This window comes from Castanea sativa, chromosome 11, assembly GCF_040712315.1.
Source record: "Castanea sativa cultivar Marrone di Chiusa Pesio chromosome 11, ASM4071231v1".
NCBI classification, from domain to species: domain Eukaryota; kingdom Viridiplantae; phylum Streptophyta; class Magnoliopsida; order Fagales; family Fagaceae; genus Castanea; species Castanea sativa.
Window position 1 is genome coordinate 48,121,100 of NC_134023.1, and position 23,751 is coordinate 48,144,850.

The window sequence follows — 23,751 nt, forward strand, 5'->3', positions numbered from 1 at the left end:
TTGAGCCTATAAATAGACCAATTCAGACACAATCCAGATTACTGCAATACACAAAAAAAAAAAAAAAAATAGAGAGATTCTTGGCAAGAAAGGGTGTTCTTTCTGGTGGAGCTTTGGGCTTGAACACTTTGTGCAGAGGTTGTTCTAGCCATACGACACTTGTTGGGCTGTTGTATCCTGGAGGAGACAAGTCAGAGACGGTCTGCACCGGTTACAAAGTTTAGCCAACCAAGGGCTTGAATCTCCTTAAAGAGAGCGAGTGCCGCGCCTCAGTCCAAATAGTGTTGTGTAATTTCTCTCTTTAAATTAATAAAAAAATTCAGAAGTATTATTCAGTTTCTCTTTGTGTATTTCCATTATCATTGTATTTGCACCAACAGAAGATAAATAATTAAAATATTGTTTGCAGATAAATTTTGACAACATTTGAGACAAAAAAAATGTCATGAAATAAAAGAACCTATCCATCTGTTTGTTTTCCAATCAAAGGAAAAAGATGAGAATGAAACTTCCATTGAATGCAAGACCCACTTCGAAACACCTCAACCAAGCTAAATGGTTGTGCTAGACTTAGTTGAGAGAGGGTTTTGCTTTCTTTATCATATATAATATAAGATTCATAATGAAGAATAAATAAAAAATTTCATCATTTGAAAATCATATTATGCCATTTTCCACATTTTCTAAGCTTCCAAAACAAAAGAGTACATATTGAAAATAAAGTCATATAATAAGAAAGGAATGGTATATATACCAGCCGCGGCAGTGACTAGAACTGTAACTGGGTTTTTTGCCATTTGAAAAGTGTGGTTCTTCAAGCTAGAGAACTAGATAGAGAGAGAAGTAGAAGTTGAAACATGGGTGATATATATAGAGAAAAAGAAAACTATGGGATGTGGAAGCAAGATGGAAGAGTGACGTACAGTAATAAAAAATAGAGATGAGAGTGATGATCGATGATGATGAGAGAGCAACCACTTACAGTTACAAATTGTGTCATCACCATGCATTGTGTCAACATGCCAGTTACAGATTGTCACCATGCACCGTGCAATGGGAGTATGGGACCTATTCCTTATTAGCAGCGAACAGAATAGATGCAAATGCACTTCCAGAACGTTTGAGATATTAACAAGTTAAACAAAAAAAAAAAATTAAGTTCATCATTTTTTTTTTCATTTAATTAAGAATGTGATGGTACCTCGGGTTTTACTCAAGTCCTTCAAATACATTAAAGTCTACCATCTGAGTGTCCTTGGAAAAATATAAATAAATAAAATGTTGGACTGTACGTAATTGTTTTACTTTAAGATGACCGACTTGGTCTAATGGCATCACCCTAGATAATAAGTACCCAAAAAAAAAATGTCGGGTTGTAAAAAAAAAAAAAAAAAAAGTAAATGTGGGGATTCTATTTCTTGGGATAAAAGCTAAATGTACAGACAAAAATTAAAATATATTGCTAATTTTTGCAAAGTCTTGTAAAAATATATTATATTGTCAATTCAATCGTATACCAACATTCACATCCAATTTCATAATATGTTTGGGTATCAACTTATGATTAAATTTCAGCATTTACACATAACACCACATGTACTTGCTAAAAAAAATAGTTGTACCAATCACAATGTAACACTTAATATGTTGTGAATTTGAGTGTGTATGTGTCTCTATTCTTACTCTTTTATATCACTTCTAAATTATTATGGTAATTAGGTTTGAGAGAATAACACTCCTTTGAACTTGTTGGTTGAGGGTGTGGCTATGAGGGGGTTGGACATTGGGGTTTTAATGTCACGAAATGAAAATTTATTGTGTTTCGCCTAATGCAAGAGGGAGTGAGGAAAGTTAGATAGAATGGCCTTACATAAGAATTATATTGACTCGAATTTTTATGGTACGGGAGTGTTTGGTAACCAATTATAAGCTATTTTTAACTTAAATTATATTATCTATTATTTGTGGATCCCAAGCTATTCTTCTTTTTTGCTTTATTTCAAAAAAAATTTAAGTTTCTCAAAAAAAAAAATTAAGTTTTAGTTTTTATTTTTATATATAAGATAGAAATTCTATTCTAGAATAATCTAAATGTATGTGTGTAAATTTCTTTTCTAGATATTTAAACTCTGGCTCTTGCCCCTTGTCTCACAAGAATTTTGTACTTGTAGAGTGACTATTATGCTAAAAATGTAAATAAATTTTTATTTTTTTAAAATAAGCTAATTTTTAACTTTTTGTTGAGATTATACAAATATACTATCGAAAATAAATTATCCACAAAGTGAGTGTAATTTCATCCTTTTGAAAACGTTGTTATCACGTGTGTGGTGTGCCAATACTATAATTCATTTTAAATAAAATAGTTTAGAACAAATTAGATATTACGTCAATATCCTGTTAAGCGTTAACCAGGTAAAATAAAACTGTCATAGACAGAAGGACTTAAAAAAGAATGTTTTGCAAAGCTTTAGGTTGAAAAATAAATACTTTAAAATTTAGGGATAAAAAAACTTTTAACCAAAAGTTTAAGGATAAAAATAATATTTTAGCATTTTTCTTTTTCTTCTCCTGTTCTTCTTCTCTATTTTTTTTTTTCCTCAGAATTGTTTATTATCAATTTATCACAAGAGAGTAGAGAGCTTGGGTTGTGTTGTGTTGTGTTGGAGCAGAATTTGAAAGAGTGGGTGAGCTAAATGATGCAGAGGTTTAAGGCAGCCTTGTTGCAGAGGCGCAACAATCTTCACATTCACAGTCTTCGTTTCCTCAACCAATACCACACAAGGAATCTCTGTTCTCTTCCGGACACTGCTATTACCGATGAAGTTGACAACCAAGTCAGTTTCCCAATTCAAGGATACCCTTTTGTCTATTCTCTTTCTTTAACCCCCACACACTAACTCTCTTTCTCTGTCTCTCTGTCTCTCTGTGCAGGTATTGGTTGAGGGCAAAGCCTGGTCTAGAACAGCAATTCTGAACAGGCCATCCGTGCTCAATTGTCTTAGTACTGCAATGGTGTGTGTCTTTTACTAGATACTCTGTGTGTGGGTTTGTGTTTTTGGCTATTGGGTTGGTACCCAATTTGTAAGATTGGTTCAGTTGAAAGATTTGTTTTCTGGGTCTTTGTTTTTATGGTGTTTGGTTGAGAACCATTATGTGTAATTGGGTTGACTCCAATTGTGCAATATTCTGTATCTGTGTTGTTATATACCCTCCATTTGGTTCAATTGAAAACGTTACTTGGGTTATTGTTTTTATGGTGTTTAAATTGACAACTATTATTATGTATAGTTATATGGTTAGAGTTTGCTCTGACTAAAGCTAGAGACACAACTAAATTCACAACTTGTTGAGGTGGCAAATTATGATTTGTACATAACAACTTGCAAACTCAACTGTTGTGGATAAAGTTGTGGACTTTATTGCGCAAGTAGACTTATTGTTTTTCTCCCTAGTGGCTAAAATTTATATTCTTTGATTTTGTTATATGGGTTTGTGTTGTTCTGTATTACCGACTAGAAACATTTATCTGTCTTTTAATGAGTTGTCTTTGGTTTCTAGGGGGCTAGATTGCAAAAGTTGTATACATCTTGGGAAAATAATCCAGATATTGGTTTTGTGGCAATGAAGGTAAAAAAAACATCTATGCTGTTATCAGATATTGGATTTATTTACATGTAATATTTCTAGTGGGAAAAATAAAGTTTAGTTGGGGTTATTTTTTGCTCAAGAACTAGTTAAAAACTTGAACATTGTTTTGCATTTTCTGAAGGGCAGTGGCAGGGCATTTTGTGCTGGCGGAGATATTGTGTCACTTTATCATATGATAAACGCTGGTAATAGACTCATCTTCCTTCTGCTTTTAAGATTTAGCTGGAAAAAATCTTTTACTTAAAAGTTAATTATTATTGCGAAATTATTATTTTTCTTCATTGTATATGATTTAGAGAAAGCTAGGCTAGCTAGCATTAATTAGAGGGAGATGAGATGGGATTGTAGGATGCTGTTATAGCACTTAGCAGTACACCTAAGATGGAACTATAGAGAATATTTAGTAGTAATGGGATCTTCTATGCCCCAACAAAGATGCCAAATTTGATTGTTGCTTTGTTTGGGAGGAAGTTTAAGGTTAGGATAAGCAAGAGTAAGATAGCCAAGAGTTTTGTAATTCAACTGGTTGGCACTTCTTGGTGTTTCCAACAAAGACATGCAGGGCTCAAATCTCCCCTCCCCATCTATCGAATCATAAAAAAAAGGATAAGCAAGAAGATTAAGATAGCGTATTAGTAAATATAGATTTATTAAATTGAAAATTAGAAATGAGGTGACAATATTAGTATTAAATGACACGTAGATACATGGATCTCAGGCTTTTTTTTTTTTTTTACACTACCTTGGATTGATCTTTGCATTTTTGGTATAAGAGTGGGATCAATAAAGTATGGAGGTGCATCCAGAGTGTTTTGTGATTGGCAGTTATTGATAAAGCTAAAGTAAACTTTATTCTTAAGTACTTCACAAATCTTTAAGTTGCTAATCTTTGTTACGGAGTTGGTGCTTGTTTCTTCACTAGAATCATCCTTTAACCATTGGTTAAATTTATGCAGGGAAAATGGAAGATTGTAAGGAATTTTTTAGAACGTTATATACTTACATATACATTTTAGGTACATATTTGAAGCCACATGTAAGTTTTACTTTTCTTTCTTTCTTTTTTTAAGCATAGTGATTAATATATTGGGGGCACTTCAGTTTGGAGTGTTATATTACCATCAATATAGCTTTGATATGGTCATTTATGGAGAGTTTTCTTTGAAATACTTGGTTTTGTTATGGCTAAGAGTCTTGTGACTCAACTAACGCCTCCTAGTGTTTCCAACTAAGACGTCCAAGGTTCAATTTCCCCCTCCCTCAACTATCAAATTATCAAAAGATACTTGGTTTTGATAGTATATTGATCTTTGGCTCCTATTCTAGACTGAACAAATTTCTTTACATTCTTACCACTGTATTTTGACATTCCTCTTATTTTTGAGGTCTTTTCCCCCTTCTGTACTTATGTTAAATTAGTCACTGGGTTCTGGTTTAGGGAACTATGGTATCTAATCAAAAGTCTCAGATCTGTTTCTTTTTTTATTATCATTTTTTCCCCTTTAATGTGGGGGGATTTTTATTAGCTCCAAGTCCCTATGGTAGAATATTGGACATTAACTTTCTGTTTATTATAACTACATTAGTCAGAACCCAGTATATTCATGGTAGTACAATAATAATCTCCATGCAGGTGGCTCTTTTGAATGGCATTACGATGGGTGGTGGGGCTGGAGTTTCAATCCCTGGGATGTTTAGGGTAGCAACTGATAAAACTGTATGTAGCAACTTTGCTTGTACTTTTGTCCTTTTCTTCTCTTATCTAGCTGTTGGTTTTGATGATTGTTTCAATTTTTTTTTTTCCTTACTAACTTTCTTTTGTGGAAGAAATTTTTTAATTATTTTGCACCCCCTAAATTAGACTAATTATTTAATTTCATTACAGGAAATATAATGCTCGATTTTATTAGATAATTGAGGAGTATGATCCTCTACTTTCATTAGCATATGCATATTGTCATGACGCAAGGAAGCACTAGCCACATCTACGCTATACCCTAAAAGGATTAGTCAAGTTACTATTGGGGTTGCTTGTGATCTCTGATATAGCCCAAGTTTGTTAACACCCGATGTATGACTTAACACATCTCTACACAAACACATATTTATCCAATCAACATAAATTGGAGTATCACAATCTTTCCACTCAATTCCTAATGTTCTTGTCAAGTCCCACGTTGACTTTGTTGACTCTAATACCATTTGTATCGAATCAATATGTAGTCCAAAAGGACTAGTCGAGTTACAATTGAGGTTCTTCCTAATCAATATATAGCCCAGTTCAACCTAGAAAACACCTGATGTGGGACTTAGCACTTGTCCACACTACACACACTTATCCAATCTATGTAATCTAGGGTATCACAATCTAGGAATGAAAACTATATTTTGATTCTTTTTGCATATTTATGTGATGGGGAAAATAGTGTTGAATATCTTATTTGTTTCAGATTCCTTATTTGCTATACATCATGCTCAGACAGGTTCAAAAATAATTTATTCTGACAATTCACAGGTTTTTGCTACTCCTGAAACTCTAATTGGTTTCCACCCTGATGCTGGCGCGTCATTTTTCCTCTCACATCTACCTGGTCACCTGGGTATGCATGTAGTGGATTGTAGTTTTTCTTTGTATTTCTTGCACATGGTTTTGTTGATTTGGACTATTTCTGGTTCTAGCGTAAGTCTGATAAAAACATCATGTAAAGTATTGTTTTTGCGATGAACATTCTACCCTAATGTGAATTTATCTCAATCTGTTATGATTTTCTTGTAATTTTGCATTGGAAGAAATTTTAAGGGATTTATGAACAGGAAATTTTTAAAAGACCTCTAAAATCAAATCACTCAGTTTTCACATAGGAATGGAGTGAATGTGGGAAAGAAGTGCCTCTGCAAAATATTTTTATTTTGAAGTATGCTCCTCATCTCTAGAATCACACAGTGGCAGTTGTTCAGCAATGTTCTTTATACAAATTGCATTGGGACTCCTGTCATTAATTTGTTGTGTGGATGTTGGATAACAAGCTCTAGCAAATTGCTTTAAAATTTCTGGAGTCTAAAATTTGTGTTGAGGCATTGTTATGGCTCTTGGTAGTTGACATATGGGGAGCTGCATTTGGTTTCATTGCACCGTAAGATGTCACTTCCTCTGTGACCATTATACTGAAAGTAGATGCTGCAATGACAAATATTCTAATGCTAAAGTTTACTTTGGATAGCTGGGTGACTTTATTCAATGTTGTTTTCCGAGCAACTTCTGGGGTTAACTTGACCCTTTCTACATATCAAGCAATGTTGACAATGTAATTAGGTCTTGATAAATGAGAAACCAATTAGTAGGATGAATCATTGATGACACCTGTATTTGCTTCTCAATTAAATTCTTACATAGTTTGTATCTTTTCTTTTTTGCAGGGGAGTACTTGGGTCTCACAGGACAAAAACTTAATGGAGCAGAAATGATTTCTTGTGGGCTTGCTACACACTATGCTCATAGCTCAGTTAAGATTGTTGGACCCTTTCTTTGTTTTAATCATCTTTGTTGTTTATATAAGATAGTATTGCCTCCTTTTTTTCCACAGAAGCTTGCATTAATTGAAGAACAACTTGGGAAATTGGATACTGATGATCCTTCTGTCATTGAAACTTCTTTAGAAAAATATAGTGACCTTGTCTATCTAGATAATATAAGTGTACTTCACAGGTATGTCTATTATACCCTCAGGTGTGTGAGTATTTACGTAGCAGATATAAAATGCTGATCTATTTATTATGCAATTTTGTCTAGGATTGAAATACTTGATAAATGTTTCGGCCATGACACAGTTGAAGAAATTATCGATGCCTTGGTAAGAACATGTTGATTTGCATATTTCTTTTTATATTAGAACTATTAAGTATTAACCCATTACAATATAACAGATTTCCATGATACTTTGTATGGAACAAAATGTTCAACATGTCTGATTTCATACTCAAATTTCTTTCTGTTATTTTTAAAATTGATGGTACCAAAAAAAAACAGAAAATCTTAGGCATGAGAAACCATATTGCTGGAGAAAAGGAAAATTAAATGAAAAAATATCTATACCAACTCTTACTTGGAGAACTGTATCATTTTAAAAACTTTTTGCTTCATCAAAGAGACACTTTTCAATTAGTCAATCTGAGTACCCTGTAGATGGTTCCTGTCATAGAATGACTGAAGCAGCCATATAGCCAAAATCATTTTATTGAATTTAAAAAATACAACTTAACAGAATTATGATGAATGTCTTTAGCTACCTCACAGTTGATTGGAAGGTAATTTTGTAGGGATACATTTTATATACAGATAATGGAATTGCTAATGAGCCCTTGCTCAAATGACACTTCTTAACTTAAGAATGGGATGGAGGCTAAGGTCAGGGGTTCAAGACCAACCCAAAGCATGTGTAAAAATAAATAAAGAAAGAAAAAAATACAAATAATGGAAGTGTGTCTTGAATTGGTTACTTCTTCCTTTTGACTTTTTGGACCATACCTATATGTAGTGTGTTGAGTCTCTTAAGTACTAACCTGAAGGTTGGACTGTATGAGTTGTAATTGTTGCATACTAGTATTACCATCTTTATGTTAATAAAATGAAACAAAATATGTGGGAATTTCTCTAAATTGTTACTCCCTATACTTTTCTGGATGAACCTTGTGAGTTGTGATTGCATTTTTAAATTATTCTCTCAGGAGAGTGAGACAAGTAAAACAAATGATGCATGGTGCATTTCCACCCTAAGGAGACTTAAGGAAGCTTCACCATTAGGCTTGAAGGTTTCTTTGAAATCTGTGAGTCCCTGATACTCAGAACTGGGCCTTTTTTCCCTTGTCCCCTCCTCCTTCCCCTTTAAGAAACTATTTTATTATGACCTAACCACCATACTGGCTCAGATACGAGAAGGTAGATTTCAGACCCTTGATCAGTGCTTGATACGTGAGTACCGAATGTCACTGCAAGGGATATCTAATCAGGTTTCCAGAGATTTTTGTGAGGTATGCATTCTCCTGATTATCTTCTTAATCAAACAAACCCTCATGATCCTATTTACTTACTTTTTTTCTGTATTTTTTCTAAAGGGTGTTCGGGCACGAATGGTAGACAAGGACCTGGCACCAAAGGTATCATCAGCTTATGTTATCAGCCTTTTGGACAAGTGGGGTAGCAATATTGCAAATATTGCATTTAAGAATCCAATCTAAAATTCTTTTTAAAAAAAAAACAAAGCAAGTTGTTGTAAGAGGAGAAGGTACTGTGGAAGACTGGGGTTTTATCATTGATAATCAGATTTGTCGATGGCAATATTTGCTAATCTACTTTTATTATTAGTAGATAATTGTCCATCGATTACATTTAAATTGTTGAATTGTCATGTTTTATTTGCAGTGGAATCCTCCGAGCTTGGAACAAGTGTCCAAAGACATGGTAGAGCACTATTTTTCACCACTCAGCAAATCTGAGCCTGATCTGGAGCTACCCACAGAACTGCGAGAAGCATTCACATAGTTAATCAAATTGCAACAGTTTTGCTTAATTAATGGAAGAAGCCAAAGGTATTTTGGATGAATCTGCCTGGATTGTAGCCTTTCATCATTGGCAATTATCAATACAAAGGGGAGAACTAACCCATTATTTTGTAGCTTATTGTTGACCTTGGAATGAAAGAAAAGTAATAGAAATAAATAAAGTTATAGATTTTGTTTGGACTAGTGGATGTGGCCTACAAAGAACATCACAATTACACAAGAAACTCTAATCAGAGTATGTTTATAGCTTTAAGACTGGTAATTTTGGGTTTGTTGTCATGGATCTTTTTTGTGACGGAAGAATGTACCTCATTGAACAGGGACTAGATTGAATTCCGCAGTGTTGAACATTTCTTGAAGTAATAGTGGATTACTAGGGACGGGGCAATTGAAAAATAAAAAAAAATAAAAAAAATTCAGTCCTGCTGTTTGGTTAGCGCCAAAGTCAGTGGCTAAAGTAGTATATAGTTTTTTAATATAATAAAAGACACAAGAAATATGGGATTTCAATTTGTAAATGTGTAACACAAATTGAATTTGTTTTGCTTATCTTTCTTTATTATTCAGATTGAACTCAAGTGGCATGGCCCTCTTAGCTGCCAGGACTTGAAGCCTGAGTTCAGGATATTGCCAGTCAAAGAACAAAAAAAAAAAATCAGTTTCTTTCCTGAGAATTTTATTAATTCATTTCCAGAGTTCATGTCACATGAACAAAAAATAAAAATTACTTTGTTGGGACACCTGATGTAATAATTCATGTATCTAATTTCTTTTACATGTATTGTCCACCATGACACCAAGGACACCTGTGTACCAAATTCCATAGTTCTTGTATTCTTGCATCTCTCTTTTACTATATAAGAATGCCATTCTTTTCGTTATGAGTTATCTCATCCAGTGCTCTAGTACATTACACAGAAGTCTTACCCCCACATATTTCATATGCATGTCCATGAATCATCGAAGAATCCGCTGTGAAATTTTACATATTTCGTTGGAAAACATGTGAGGAGAATGTCAAGTTTGGTGGGGAAGTAATATCAGAAACCGAATGACCAAAAGTACTGTATAGTGCAGAGCTGCTTGTTACTAAAAAATTTAGCTTCTTAAACTGGAGAACAGAACATTTGGTAACATTTTTCTTTTTCAATAATAAAATTTTTATGCTGCTTGGGTGGATTCTTCCCTAAGTTACTCAAAAAGATAACCATCAACCTTCCTGCGGTTAGTAGATTGGTGTCTCGTTTCTTTACTTTCAAGTTGTGCTCGAATCATGCCCATGTCGGCCTTACAAATAGAAAAGAAGTCGATCCAAAAGGATTCCTTGATTGAATAAGTTATAACAAGAGAGTGTGTATGGGTCAAGTTGGAGAGTTTTTTTAACCCAATGTCAAGTTGATAAATTCTCAATCTAACCCAACTCATTGGACATGTAGAAACCAACCCAACCAAACCTACATGATTTAGGTTGGATTAGTGGGGTTGTACACTTATGCTTACATGTTTCATATCTTATAAAAAATTTGAACTTTTATTAAAACTACTTAAGAATTTCTTTTTTTCCTATAAATTATGATAATTCACATAATAGACCTAAATTATATTCCAAATATATCAAAACTAATTCTCAAAATACCAAAATAAATCAAACTAAAAAATCGAAATATAATTAGGTATATGATGTGAATTATAATAATAATTAATTGGGTTTAATAATTTAGCCACTAATTGGGTTAATTTTATTGGACTATTTTTTTTTGGGGGGAGGGGGGGGGTGTTTAATACTAATTTACTGGGTTTGGTTTAGATGAGTTGAAAAAGTTATTAACTCAAACAAGTCAAACTCAACCCAACTTATCAACCCATGAAAACAAAAACAAATCTCACGTGTAGGGTTGGGTTGAATTGGCTCGGTGGTTAGATGCACTCTCCTATAAGCATTAAGAATTTAATCCAATTTTACTAGTAGTCATCTGCCACTATTACATGACCAAATACTTTACCTCTTCACGGATATTGTTATGTACAGTCATCTGTAAGAATTTTTACAAAAATAATGGCAGCTATGAAGCACTAAAAAAGGGAGTTGTTTAGGACCTTGGGCAATAAGGCTCCAATATGCACATAAATGCTGAAGAAAACGCACAATTTTGAGAAACAAAGGAAATATAAATTGGGTCATTTGACCATGCAGGCATCACTTCCATGGAGAAAATACAACTCAAATATTGATATCTTTTCTTAGCGCACACCACAAATAACCCACACACTTCGGAATAGTCCAAAGTAGTACATACCCAAAAACAAAAACAAAAAAACAAAAATCCCCAAATCAGCATGATTCTAAAAACAAATTGACAAACAGAAGCAGCTTCACTATAAAATATACATGCTATCCTGTAAGTAGAATTCCAATAAAATCAGAATTTATAGCTTTTCATGTATGTGAAAATACATGCATGGCACAGGCCTAGATCTGTGGTGATTGATGTGTATAAATGAAGGAACAAACATCAAGAAAGTCAGGACAAACATTGTATTGCTCTCTATGAAGATAAATATTAGATTATGAAACAATACACTGTCAAGAATTATGATACATGCTTGTCCGACTAGAAAGTCGAGTAGTATTATTAGTGTATTACACAGGATCAAACAAAAAATGGGCACCTAAATTTATTTCTGCTTTTCAAAATTTATTGATCTCCACAGGATCAAATTTATCACAATAACCTTGTAAAGTTGATTAAAAAAATTAAAAAATCACTATAACAAGACAAATTTAGCCTATCAATTAATATAAGGGCAAATGCTTCAATTGAAATTCCCAACTACTCAGCTGGTTTTGTGCCCTTGTAAGTATTAACTAATTGCGTCTGAACATCATTAGAAACAGCTGAATGCTCTTTGTATTCCATTGTAAATTCACCCTTTCCCTGCACGGATAGGGACAAAGAGGTCAACAAGACAATTCTAGACAATTTAACTGGGAAACAAGTAAAGTAAAAATTTTCATTTACAATACAGTGTTCTGCTTTACCTGTGTCATTGAACGAAGAGAAGTTGAGTACCCAAACATGTTGTTCAGAGGGACCTGGGAAGACAAGAAAATGACTTCTGAGAAACATTTTTTATTTTTTGATAAGGAGTTCTGAGAAACATATGACTACTGAAACCAAAGAATTCAACAGCGTAATAAACATTGACAATTTGGCATGATGGCAGACTGATTTGCTCTAGTTTTTTGCTAGCATAACAATCCAATGTTTTGAATTTGGAAATTCCTCAAATAAATCAGCATATTAGCAAAGTTCTCATTGCTCTAAAATCAAATCATTAGCTTTAGACATCAATATGGATGTTAGTAGGAAATGATAGGTTTTGTGGACGGATCAGATGCTACCATTCCATGCAAAAATTAAACATTGATTACAGTTCATAGGATGTAAGATAGGAATTAGAAACATAGCAGAAGAATAAATTTATGTAGTTGACTCATAGGAATTCATAAAAATGTCACGAACGAAGTTAGTGCAGAACTTTTAGCGAAAAGATAGCTGGAAAGTAACTGGAATTACATTATTACATTTTTTTTTTTAAAAATTTGATCAGTGGAAGACATGATTACTTGATGCCAGACTTATAAAGCACGGTATATAACATCCATATGCTACAGAGAAAGACAGACCAGATGTCTGAGAACAGGCCAAGACATTATTGTTTATTTTGAAATCAAAAAACCAATCACAGAAACTATTTCCTCTATTCATTTAAGACAAATTTTTTGATATTCAACAGGAAACAAGAACAGATTTTCATGGCATGCAATTTTGAGGACCAAGGTTCCTTAGGAGGTAGTTTTTTTTTTTGCTTGGACTGTGGCTCATGGAAAAAATCTTCGCAAGTGCAAGAATATCATTGCTAATTAGTGTTGTGTGCAAAGGGGCTGGGGAGTCAATCAATCAACTCTTTCTGCATTGCACTATTTCTATGGAGCTTTGGTCTCTCGTTTCTGCTCTATTTGGAGTCTCTTGGTTCATGCTAAACTCACTGAATGATTTGTTAGCATGATGGAGATGGAGCTTTAAGGTTCATCATAGTTCTGTTGTATGGAATTCTATCCTAATATGTTTGGTGTGGTGTTCTTGGATGAGTGCAATTCTAGGATGTTCGATAATATAGAGGCTTAATTGCTTCAATAAAAAATCCAATTTCTTAGATCCTTGTTTATTTGGTTGAATATGTAATGTATACCCCTGTGCACCAGAGGTTTGCCCCTTTTTTTCCAAAGAATTCACTATTTTTTTATAAAAACCAAAAAATAAAATATCAATATCAAAATCTAGATATTCCAAGGAATCTTGATATTCCCTCTCTTCTTGTACATTTTTTTTTTTCTTTTCTGTCACTTGTACAAATTTTTTCTGGCTACTTCATTTCTTTAATGAAGTAGTAGTCTTCTTTTAATACAATTTTTCTTACTTGTAAAAAAAATAAAAAGAAGAAGAAACCCAAGCATTGAGGTATTGCAGTGATTAAACAAAACTCTGCCAGTAATTTCTTGAAAAAAATGCAAGTCATGCACAAATATGCATACATAAGTTTTATATATATATAGTGATTAAACAAAACTCTGCCAGTAATTTTTTTTTAAAAATGCAAGTCATGCACAAATATGCATACATAAGTTTTTTATATATATATATATATATAAAAAGAAAAAGAAAAAAGCTTACATGGGCAGTAATCACAGAATCATCTCCATCCTGGTCATTTCCGACAATAACACCTTTTCTCCTATCATGTGATAAATGCACAGAATAATCAGAAAAAAGCATAAGAAAATCTTTATGATATTCTGGTTAAAACAAAAAAAAACTCACTTGTTGATATCACCAGCAACAGTGCCCTGAAATTCAGTTGGAACTTTCAACTCCACCGTCATGACAGGCTCCAAAATTACCGGTCTGGCAGCTGTATAGCACTGTTTCAAAAAATTGAAATATAAATGCATGGAAGTAAAAGAAAGCCTAGTAATTAGGTTATACTATAATTAAAAGGCTAAGAATAGCCCAAATTGCCAAGAGACAATTTAAATCCATTTTACAGGGAATTACACCCTGAACACGGGATTTGAGAATAACCTGTCTAAATGCATATATTGCAGCTAACTTGAATGCAAGTTCACTGGAATCCACAGAATGGGAAGCACCATCTGTTAAAACAACACGAAGATGTTCGACTGGATGTCCAATTAGTGAACCCCTGTAAATGCAAGAACAAATATTATACCAATTCATATTCACAATGAAACTAGGCCATGGTATGATATAAGATCATAATACTTTCTAAAAAAAATAAAAAGCTAAGATGACCATAATACTTTGAAAAACTCATGCAATATTATAATAACATGATGCTACTCACGAATTCGCTGCTTCTTTAAAACCTTTCTCAATTGCCGGGATAAAGTTTGATGGTATAGCTTGCCCAACAATCATGTTATCAAATTCAAACTTAGTTGATGACCCTTGAGGAAGTGGTTCGATATATCTGCAGTATACAAAATAAAAGCTAATACATAACTAAACCGTGGGGAAAAGCAAGCTATTAATAGAACCATTCCTTACTTGCCGCTGAATCAATATTTATAATTAATATGATATTATTGGCATTGTAAAATTGTAAAGAGCCAAAGTCATAGCCCACTCTACTCAATAGGTTTACCCAGGCACTAACATGGGCACCTAATCAACACCCAATTCGCATGCAACACAAATCATGCCATATGTAGCACACCTGGTATTGATATTTTAACTAATTATACATTAAAAAGTGTTGTTTGTTGTTACAATAAATATATTTAGAGATTCTTTTTGGTAATGACAAATGCATCCGGCAGAGATTATGGTAACACACTAAGATCAAATAAGCCCCTTTGTTCTATTTATACCTTGGGATCAATAGAAGTTGATATAATACACCATGTCTAACATATGCACTCAACTAGATCAACATGAAAAAGGAACAAATAAGGGAAGTATCTAGAAAACCTCCAGCACTATAACAATCTGTTCCTCTTTTAATGGATCAGACATATTCTGAAGCATCAAGCACTAGGTAGGCCCACAAATAACAGAGAACTATACCCCTGTCATGCTGTCTCCAGAATCATTTAAACATATCTTATATTGTTTTTAAAGATTATGAAAGAAAATTCATTTTAACAGAAGGCAAATCCCTTGTGTAATCTGTACCGTATCCATGTCAAACTTGTAAGTTTACCATCAACCTTTAGTCACGTACCTAGCATCCTTAAATAACAATGTGCTCTGAGAGTTCCATATAATACAAGCATAAGTTGGCCAACAATTTTTTTTTTTTTTTTTGACAAGTAACGAAAATTTTATTACACAAAAAAAAAAAAAAAAAAACCCCCACTAAGTACAGCGGTGGTGTACTCAGGGAGAAAGGCCAACAATTATGATGGAAGACAGAAGCTAAGACAGGTCTACAAAATCTTCCCTTGATATCAAATTATGAAATTAAATGCAAAATATCACAGAAGACAGCAATAATCTAAAACTTTTGAAATGTCCTTGAGCACTTGGGCAACACACAACTGTGATTTAACAATTTTGATATATAAAAACTGTTAATTTCTTTTACGCAGAAGAAAACAAATTGAAAAGCAGATAAACTTGCCAATACTATTTTCCAACCAGTATAGTGTAAATATATAAAGTCCTAAGATATTCATCTTGAAAGATATATAGTCCCACATTACTAATCAAGCAAAGAAAAATTTTTAGGACTAAGTAATAGCTAAGGTTTCTGCACCGAGTCATAGTTATAAGCAACTTAACCAAAATCTAGTTTTTCCCAATGGAGAACCAAATATAACAATCTACATAGAAACTTATACAAAGTTCACCAAAGATGATATGATTATGACAGATAAAAAGAAATGAAATTCACCAAGTGCCTTAAGTATAGGCACAAATCTTAAACATTTTTTCTCACCCGCATACTCGGCCATATTGACCTTGTCCACCAGTTTGTTTCTTATGTAAATAATCAAATTCAGCACGTTGAGTTACAGTTTCTCTGAAGTTTACACGAGGCTTACCAACAGTAGCATCAACCTAGCAAACAAAGAATAAAAACATGATGCAAGGCTGCAGACTTCCTCTGAGAAACAATATCAAAAATCCTAATTTAATATATAAACAGAGACAGAAAGGATAGGCACCTTATACTCTCTCCGAATGCGTTCAACATATATGTCCAAATGCAGCTCTCCCATTCCAGAAATAATTGTCTACTCAGGATAAAAATAAATCGACATTGTAATGCACAATATAAATTCTTTGTGACCTTAATAATTATACAGGTAAAAAATATGAGATACCATATTAACAACTCAGACCTGCCCACTCTCAGCATCCAGCCCAACTCGGAAAGTAGGGTCCTCTCTCTGAAAACGATTCAAAGCCTTTGAAAACTATCAAAAAAGAAAACAAGAAGATTGTCATGTAACACTGGACACCAACAAATACAATATGCACGCATATACGCACACTTAAACAAACCACTCACTTGTCCTCCTGAATCTTTTGAAACTGGTTGAACAGCTAAAGACATTACTGGCTCAGGGACATTCATAGAAGTCATTGTGTATTTAACAGACCCATCAGTGAATGTATCTCCTGATCACACAAAAAATGCATAAGTTGAGAAAAATTAGAAAAGCAAAAGAAAAAAGCAACTAGAAAAAAAATGTCATAATCATCAGGTTTTAAAGCCTCATGCCTCATCTCAAATATTAGCAGTCTAAGTAATTATAACCATTCTGAATACCATTATTATTTTCATACATTTCAAGTTGGGGAAGGGAGACTCGAACCCTAGACATCTCTGTTGCAAACTATAGGGAATGCCATTTTACTTAGAGGTCATGGGCTTGAATGTCCATTTTGATATTTTCCTCTCACTTTTAGAAACTTCAACTTGCACTAGCTCCTCAGTCCTCACTCTGACCCCCATTCTATTCAGACAACTATGGAAAACAACACAGAAACATAAATTATTGTGTACACATATGCAAAGGGATAAGTGGGACCTGATGCACAATCCACACCAAATACAGCAACTATTTGCCCAGCATGTGCCTGTTGAATATCCTGTAGATATAAAAAAGAAAATCAACAACAAAAACCCAAGGAAAAGAAAAAGAGTAAACTAGTTGAGAGTAGAAAACATATGACTTGAAAGCCCAATCTATTAATCTAACACAAATATTCTTTTGTTCTGAAAGATTACAGTGCAACCTACCCCAACTTCACCCCTACCCCTTTACCACCTAAGCCACAGCATGGGGACAGGCAGAAGACATTGTAGAGATAGTTGGTTCGCAAAATTTGATTTCATGTATAAAAAAATCCCAATCATATCATTAGAATTAATTACTAAGATGAATGTCAAAGCAAAACTAACCTCCATCTCATCAGAATGCATCCGAACCAAGCGAGGAATCTGTACCAGGAAGATAATATATCCATAACTATTAAATTTTATTTAGAAATTCAATCAGTATCAGAGCGCTGATAGCATGATACAATGGGCATGCCAGAAAATTCATTAATAAAATAAAACTATTTTTCAAAATTTAAAGGATGTAATTGTCCAGATTATATCATTCATAAAAGCACAAGTGCACAACACACATACAACATATCTTACCATATTGAACCATAATAATGAGCATTGCAATCAGAGAAAAATAGAAGCTTGGTCACCTTGCAGTACATACTGAAACGATCATACCATATGCAAACACCAGTCTATCCCATAAACTTCCTGTGTCTCAAAATGTTAGTCCCTTTTCCAATTTTAAGATGTTCCAAAAAGGATGTCCCAAAATTGATGTCCAACTTGAAAATTCATTTTTGATTGGTAAGTTACACATGCAGCTGGTGGGTTTTGAACCATGACCTCACCTTCCACCTTCCTCTTACAAGGGGAGGAGGCGTATCATATTCACCACTCAATGTGATTCAAGTTTTTCCAAAAATTATTTTTATATGGTGTACCATAGAAGGTTACAAATTGCAATATTTTCAGGCAGGAACACATTATAGAAGGATAAGTTTTGAGAAACAAAAATTTGCTGACATTTGCAATTATCTTCTTTCAAATGACACTGAAAGATGCTAAATGGATTAATTAACAGAATAACTCAAAACAAAAGATCTCAAGCCCATAAGTGCAACTTCAACTGGAAACAAACAAGCTAATAAATTACACATCTTGAACTGACCTTAACCTTCTTTCCAGTATTTATGTTATGTATAAAATCACCCTTCCGAATGACACCTTCATAGATTCTTCATTTAAAATAAAATACAAAACCATGTTAGCAGAATGGCTCATCTACATGTCTGAGTACTAACATTGCCAGCACATGAATGAAATAATAAGATAGTTGGACTATCAAAAAATGAAAATATACCACCTCTCAGACAGGCATACCTTAGATATGTCAACTGACCAAAGCGCCCTTCCTCCAATTTAAAAGCTAACGCCACAAGAGGCCCATCTGGAGTTCCAGACAATGTGACCTTTACGAGAATAAAATATATCAATTCCCCAGTCAGGTTATAAAACAGATGACCGTACAAAAGATTTTTTAGATAAGAGATGATAGTACAAAGGATTCAGGACAAAAATTTATTTTCATCAACCCAATACCTTCTCTTCATTCTTACTTTGGTCAAGAGCATAGCTACTGACTTCAGTTGGACAAGGCAAATAACTAAGTACACCATCCAAAAGTGGTTGTACTCCCTGTAATCCAGAAAACATAAAAGATGAGGAATATAATCAACAGACTTCTGACAGTTGAACAAACAAGTAGTTTCAATAATTGTTTACTATATAGAAGGCACCATTGAATGGACCCTAGAAATGCATATATTGTGTGTGTCATTTTATTTAGGATGATAATTAATTACAAGATAGGACTAGGCAAATGAAATGACGAAGAGAACTCCAATTATGAAAATTTCAAGCAACATCGCAAGCAGGCCAAATGAAGAGAAAAATGGTAGTACATTCATCAAATTGCCATAATAGCATTAACAACCTCAACTGTCACCTGCACAGACTGCATAGTCTCCACAAAGACATGCAAGAAAAAGCTAGTTTACAGGTCATGGTGTATTAATCTAACCAGCATCACCTTCTTATAAGAACCGAACAACTATTTTTATTTTATTTTAACCAAACAACTATAGATAGAAAGAAAAAATCTCTAAGTACAAACAAATTAAATATATACTCACCATGAAATCTACAAAATTGGCAGTGTATACAGCGAGATTAATGGGGAGAAGACAAGGTATCAATTGACAAGTTAAAGAGGGGAAAAGTATACTGCCTATTTTCTTAGGTTACCTTGTTTTTAAATGCACTACCCATGAATACAGGTACAAATTTCCGCGCTACAGTTGCTCTGTGAATTGCTTCCTACAGATAAAAATAAATCAAAATTCTCTCAAACAAACAGAACCTATAAAAGTTAACAGTGCCTAACAATGTAATTGCAATATGCAAAGAATAATGTTAAATTCCTGAGAATGACATTCCATTTCCTAATTCAATATGAACTTTGTATTTGTTAGCTGATGTCACATTTACATTTTTAGACAAAATAAGAGCTCAAGTGGTCATCACCACCTAACAAGTTGGTTTTCATTTTATCATGCACAAGCGTCCACCCCTAACATGTAAGGGCAATAAACTGACAGTCTCCATCAGCTATTCTCTTACTCTTATGACCTCTATTGCCAAAAATGAATCGCGTATTCAAATTATTGTTTCACAGAATTTTTTTTTCAGAAAGCATGCTGGCACACCTCAAGTTCAGTTGATGATACAGGCTCATCATTGAGAAATACTTCAGCAAGTTTATCATCAACTTCAGAAACAGCCTCTATTAGTTCCCGTCTCTTTTCTGCAACTAAGGCCTCCATATTAGCAGGTATATCTTCAGCAACTATTTTTTCACTGCAACATGCAACAAGAAGTGGTAAATTTGGAACCATAACACAATGTCCATTAAAAAAATATACACAAACACCATATCTTAGAAACAGACCCACTGGAGCCGTGAAAATATAATGCTTTTAATTGCACAAGGTCAATAAGCCCCTTAAAATCCTCCTCCAACCCAATTGGAACTTGCATGGCAGCACTGTGATGCCGGAGTTTAGACCTTGCCTGTAAGAGAAATCAAAATAATCAGCATATCATTGCTCTGAAATTTCAAAGTTATCATCATCTAGAACTAGAATGGACCTGACAAATTTTCCAAGTAAACAACAAAAGCATCCTAGTTACAGAATTTTAAAGAACACTTATTTCATTTAAGAATGTTGTATTCCATGTAAGAAAATGAAAATAAATTATGTAAGATGCACTTAATAATGTTTTCACAAAAATAATCAAGCATCAGGCATCAGGCAATCAAAGCAGAAGTTAAAATGTTTTGCCAACCCAGGAAAATGATAGTTTGTTAACGATTACAATTCACAATATTCACTAATTCTAAGTACTCAAGCTGTCAAACATTTTTTTTTTATAAATAAATATCATTAAATTGTTTTCTTCAATGAAATTATGGACAAGAATCTTGCTTTGTCTTCAACATAAATAAATGTAAACTATATTCTACCTTCGGCTTATGATAAAACAGTAAATAAAACAATACAGAAACCATTTAAGATATTTCTTATGATGTCTCATAATTCTACAACACACCTGGTTGAGAACTTTCCATGGATCTGCTCCCATCCGATCAAGTTTGTTAATAAATGCAAGTCTTGGAACCTCATATCTTCTCATTTGCCGATCAACGGTAATCGACTGACTTTGCACACCGCCAACACTACAAAGTACAAGAATGGCACCATCAAGAACACGCAAAGCCCTCTCAACCTCGATCGTGAAATCTACGTGACCGGGGGTGTCAATAATGTTAACCTGCAAGAGCAAGTTTTCCAGATAGTATTAGAAATCCAGCAAAGCAGGCAGCAGCTTTTTTCACGAACCATGTATATATTCAAATTCACTACAATCACTAAACTTTTAGCAATCGGTCATTCAAAACCAAAACACTTAAATTTTTGGTTAAATTGCAAATTTGGTCATCAGTTCATCAACCTTTAACCTTTGTTTTAGAATCATCCTTATACTTTAAAATATTCATCTTCAGCTGATGGATGGAAAATGCTCACATAAAAACTGTAATTCATGAAACCAAGGTCACTTTGATGATGCGGAGCCTATCAGCCTATGACATGGCATGAACTCTGCTTGACACATTGGAATTTTAGACTTTTTGGAACAATTTTGAAAGTACAGCAACCAAAATTAAACATTTAAATTATAAGGAAGATTCTGAAACAAAATGCAAAGGTCGAGGACCAACTGTGTGCTTTTAACCTAAATTTTAACTCCTCAATTTCATGGCCAATTAACAAACCAAATAGCTGTAGACTATCTTAGTTATCACTTAACAGTGGTTTCATTTTCATCAGTATACAAAAATGCCTGCATATTCAACACTCAGCTGAAAATTCTAGTACTAGTAGTAGTAGTAGTAGTAGTAGTTTCTTTGAATTCTTTTTTTTTTGTATAAGTAATAAACTTTATTGAAAAAATACGTAAGAAAATACAGAAGAAAGAAGCATAATGGCCATGTGCTGGAAGCAACATTGAGAAAATTAAGCAACAAAGCAAGTACAAAAATCAAGCATGTTAGGTAAAGAAATGAAAGAAAAAACACCTGAAGTATAGTATTAGTTTCTTTTAAATTCATTCTGGTTTTCCTAGCACTGTCTTGGGAATCAAACAGAAATCCAGCTAAGCAAGCAGCAATATATTTTTTTTCACAAACCATGTATATATTTAAATTCACAACGACCATTAAAGTTTTAAGAATACCAATTATTCAAAACCAAAACACTTAAAACCTTTGTTTCAAAAATCATCCTTATGTTTTAAAACATTTCAAAAAGGTTTTTACCATCATCTGATAGATAGAAAATGATCACATAACAAATAAAATTCATGAAATTAAGGTCACCTTCCTCATGTGGCATACCATGTCAAAAGTTTCCATTCATTAGATAACAATAAAGACCTTTTTGAAAAAAACTAAAAATTACAAGTATAGGAAAATGAACCAAAGGTTGCGAATCAAATATGTAATTTAACTTAAATTTTAATTCCGCGGCATCATGGCCAATTGACAAACTACGTAGCCATGAGTAAGGCCACAAACACAACATTTTTCATAATAGTCGAGTTGTTGTCAGGTGGTTTTTATTGATTCTCATTTCGACCCACATTCCTGACATCACTTTATCATCTACCATTAATGACTAGACTGGACACTAACAAGTTCATGTAAAAGTTGCTGACGTGGCAAGTTGTTATTAGTGCTTAAAAAAGTAATGTCGTATTTTGTGCTCAGCTGAAACATATAGTACTAGTAGTAGTTTTTTTTTGTCTTTGGGATTCGTTCAAGTTTTCCTACCATTTTCTCGGGAACCAAACAGAAAATAAAAAGAAAGTAGTGAGTAGTAGTACCTGATAGTCTTTCCAAGTGCAGTAAGTGGCGGCGGACTGGATAGTAATCCCCTTCTCTCTCTCCAAATCCATAGAATCCATTTTAGCTCCGACTCCATCTCTACCTCTAACCTCATGGATCTCATGGATCCGACCCGTATAATAAAGGACCCGCTCGGTTAACGTGGTTTTACCCGAATCGATGTGGGCCGAAATCCCGATGTTTCGGAGCCGATTCATGGAGTCCTTCCACCACGGCTCCTTCTCATCCTTCGACGCCGCGCGGGCCAAGCTCCCGGAGGAGGAGAAGTGGCGGAGGAGGAGGAGCGCGGCGGCTGGGGAGTGAGAGTGAGAGTGGGAGTGGGAATGGGACGGTGTGGTTTTGGATGGGGAAGTGTAGAGAGTGTAGAGTAAGCGAGGTGTGGAGGGTCTTGGAAAGCGAGCCATGGTGGTTGGTTGTTTTTGGTTTTGGGGTTTTTTTTATTTGGAGGTAAAAACCCTAAACCCAGGGGTTTGTGTGACTGTGACTGTGTGTTGAAGGAAATGGACCAAATGGTAGTTAAGGGGTTTTAGATTGTAGGAGGAGATGGTTTTGAAGCGTGTCGGGTCAAATGGTCATATTGTAACGGGTTTGAGTTTTTTTTTTTAATTGGAGATTTTCATTTCTCGTTGAAATTTTTGCATAAATATAATATTATGGGATAAGGATATTGTGTTGTGTCCAAAAAAAAAAAATGTGATGTCTTAGGTGGATGTGATTGTAACCAAGAATCCATGTTTTTTTTTTTTTTTTTCAATAAAAGATAAGAGGTTTTTTTTTTTTGGGGTATTATTGTATGGTGTAAAGTTTTAGATGGAGAGTTTTTCTCCTAAAATGTTGTAAGTGAAAATAATTTCTATTTTTTGATA

At 33.9% G+C, this 23,751-nt stretch overlaps 2 protein-coding genes across 4 annotated transcripts; one reads left to right on the plus strand and one right to left on the minus strand.

Moving 5' to 3' along the window:
* The first annotated feature begins 2,582 nt into the window (after positions 1-2,582).
* Positions 2,583-9,393, plus strand: LOC142614406 (3-hydroxyisobutyryl-CoA hydrolase-like protein 1, mitochondrial). Of its 3 annotated transcripts, XM_075786928.1 has the most exons (14): positions 2,583-2,837; positions 2,935-3,015; positions 3,562-3,630; positions 3,773-3,836; positions 4,608-4,687; positions 5,285-5,368; positions 6,167-6,251; positions 7,069-7,154; positions 7,236-7,357; positions 7,442-7,502; positions 8,377-8,475; positions 8,578-8,679; positions 8,764-8,805; positions 9,071-9,393. In XM_075786928.1, the coding sequence occupies exons 1-14, from the start codon at positions 2,697-2,699 to the stop codon at positions 9,188-9,190; spliced, it is 1,236 nt and encodes a 411-aa protein (XP_075643043.1). In that variant the 5' UTR covers positions 2,583-2,696; the 3' UTR covers positions 9,191-9,393. The 3 variants fall into 3 exon arrangements, with proteins under 3 accessions (XP_075643043.1, XP_075643042.1, XP_075643044.1); XM_075786927.1 differs by having other exon boundaries at positions 7,069-7,357; XM_075786929.1 differs by lacking the exons at positions 4,608-4,687; positions 5,285-5,368; positions 6,167-6,251 and having other exon boundaries at positions 7,069-7,357.
* Positions 9,394-11,734: 2,341 nt separating this feature from the next.
* LOC142617283 (elongation factor G-1, mitochondrial) lies at positions 11,735-23,401 on the minus strand. The gene is made up of 20 exons (XM_075790068.1): positions 22,864-23,401; positions 21,031-21,252; positions 20,369-20,490; positions 20,127-20,277; positions 19,666-19,737; positions 18,961-19,056; positions 18,742-18,830; positions 18,530-18,596; positions 17,707-17,745; positions 17,333-17,393; positions 16,810-16,919; positions 16,640-16,714; positions 16,463-16,531; positions 16,234-16,355; positions 14,638-14,763; positions 14,355-14,475; positions 14,094-14,194; positions 13,947-14,007; positions 12,251-12,304; positions 11,735-12,146 (listed from the first exon to the last, which is right to left on the minus strand). Exons 1-20 carry the CDS (start codon positions 23,287-23,289, stop codon positions 12,042-12,044), a joined length of 2,289 nt encoding a protein of 762 aa, XP_075646183.1. The 5' UTR covers positions 23,290-23,401; the 3' UTR covers positions 11,735-12,041.
* Positions 23,402-23,751: the final 350 nt, after the last annotated feature.

Bases quoted from the DNA above. Each gene is read 5' to 3' on its own strand.
- LOC142614406 (XM_075786927.1), top strand. From the start codon at position 2,697: ATGATGCAGAGGTTTAAGGCAGCCTTGTTGCAGAGGCGCAACAATCTT. The intron at 8,476-8,577 runs GTGAGTCCCTGA...ATACTGGCTCAG, and splicing joins TGAAGGTTTCTTTGAAATCT to ATACGAGAAGGTAGATTTCA. The intron at 8,806-9,070 runs GTATCATCAGCT...TTTTATTTGCAG, and splicing joins ACAAGGACCTGGCACCAAAG to TGGAATCCTCCGAGCTTGGA.
- LOC142617283 (XM_075790068.1), bottom strand. From the start codon at position 23,289: ATGGCTCGCTTTCCAAGACCCTCCACACCTCGCTTACTCTACACTCTC. The intron at 20,278-20,368 runs GTCTGTTTCTAA...TGCATGTTGCAG, and splicing joins TATTTTCACGGCTCCAGTGG to TGAAAAAATAGTTGCTGAAG. The intron at 16,715-16,809 runs GTGAGTGGTTTG...CTTTTTTGATAG, and splicing joins CAAAAGATTCAGGAGGACAA to TTTTCAAAGGCTTTGAATCG.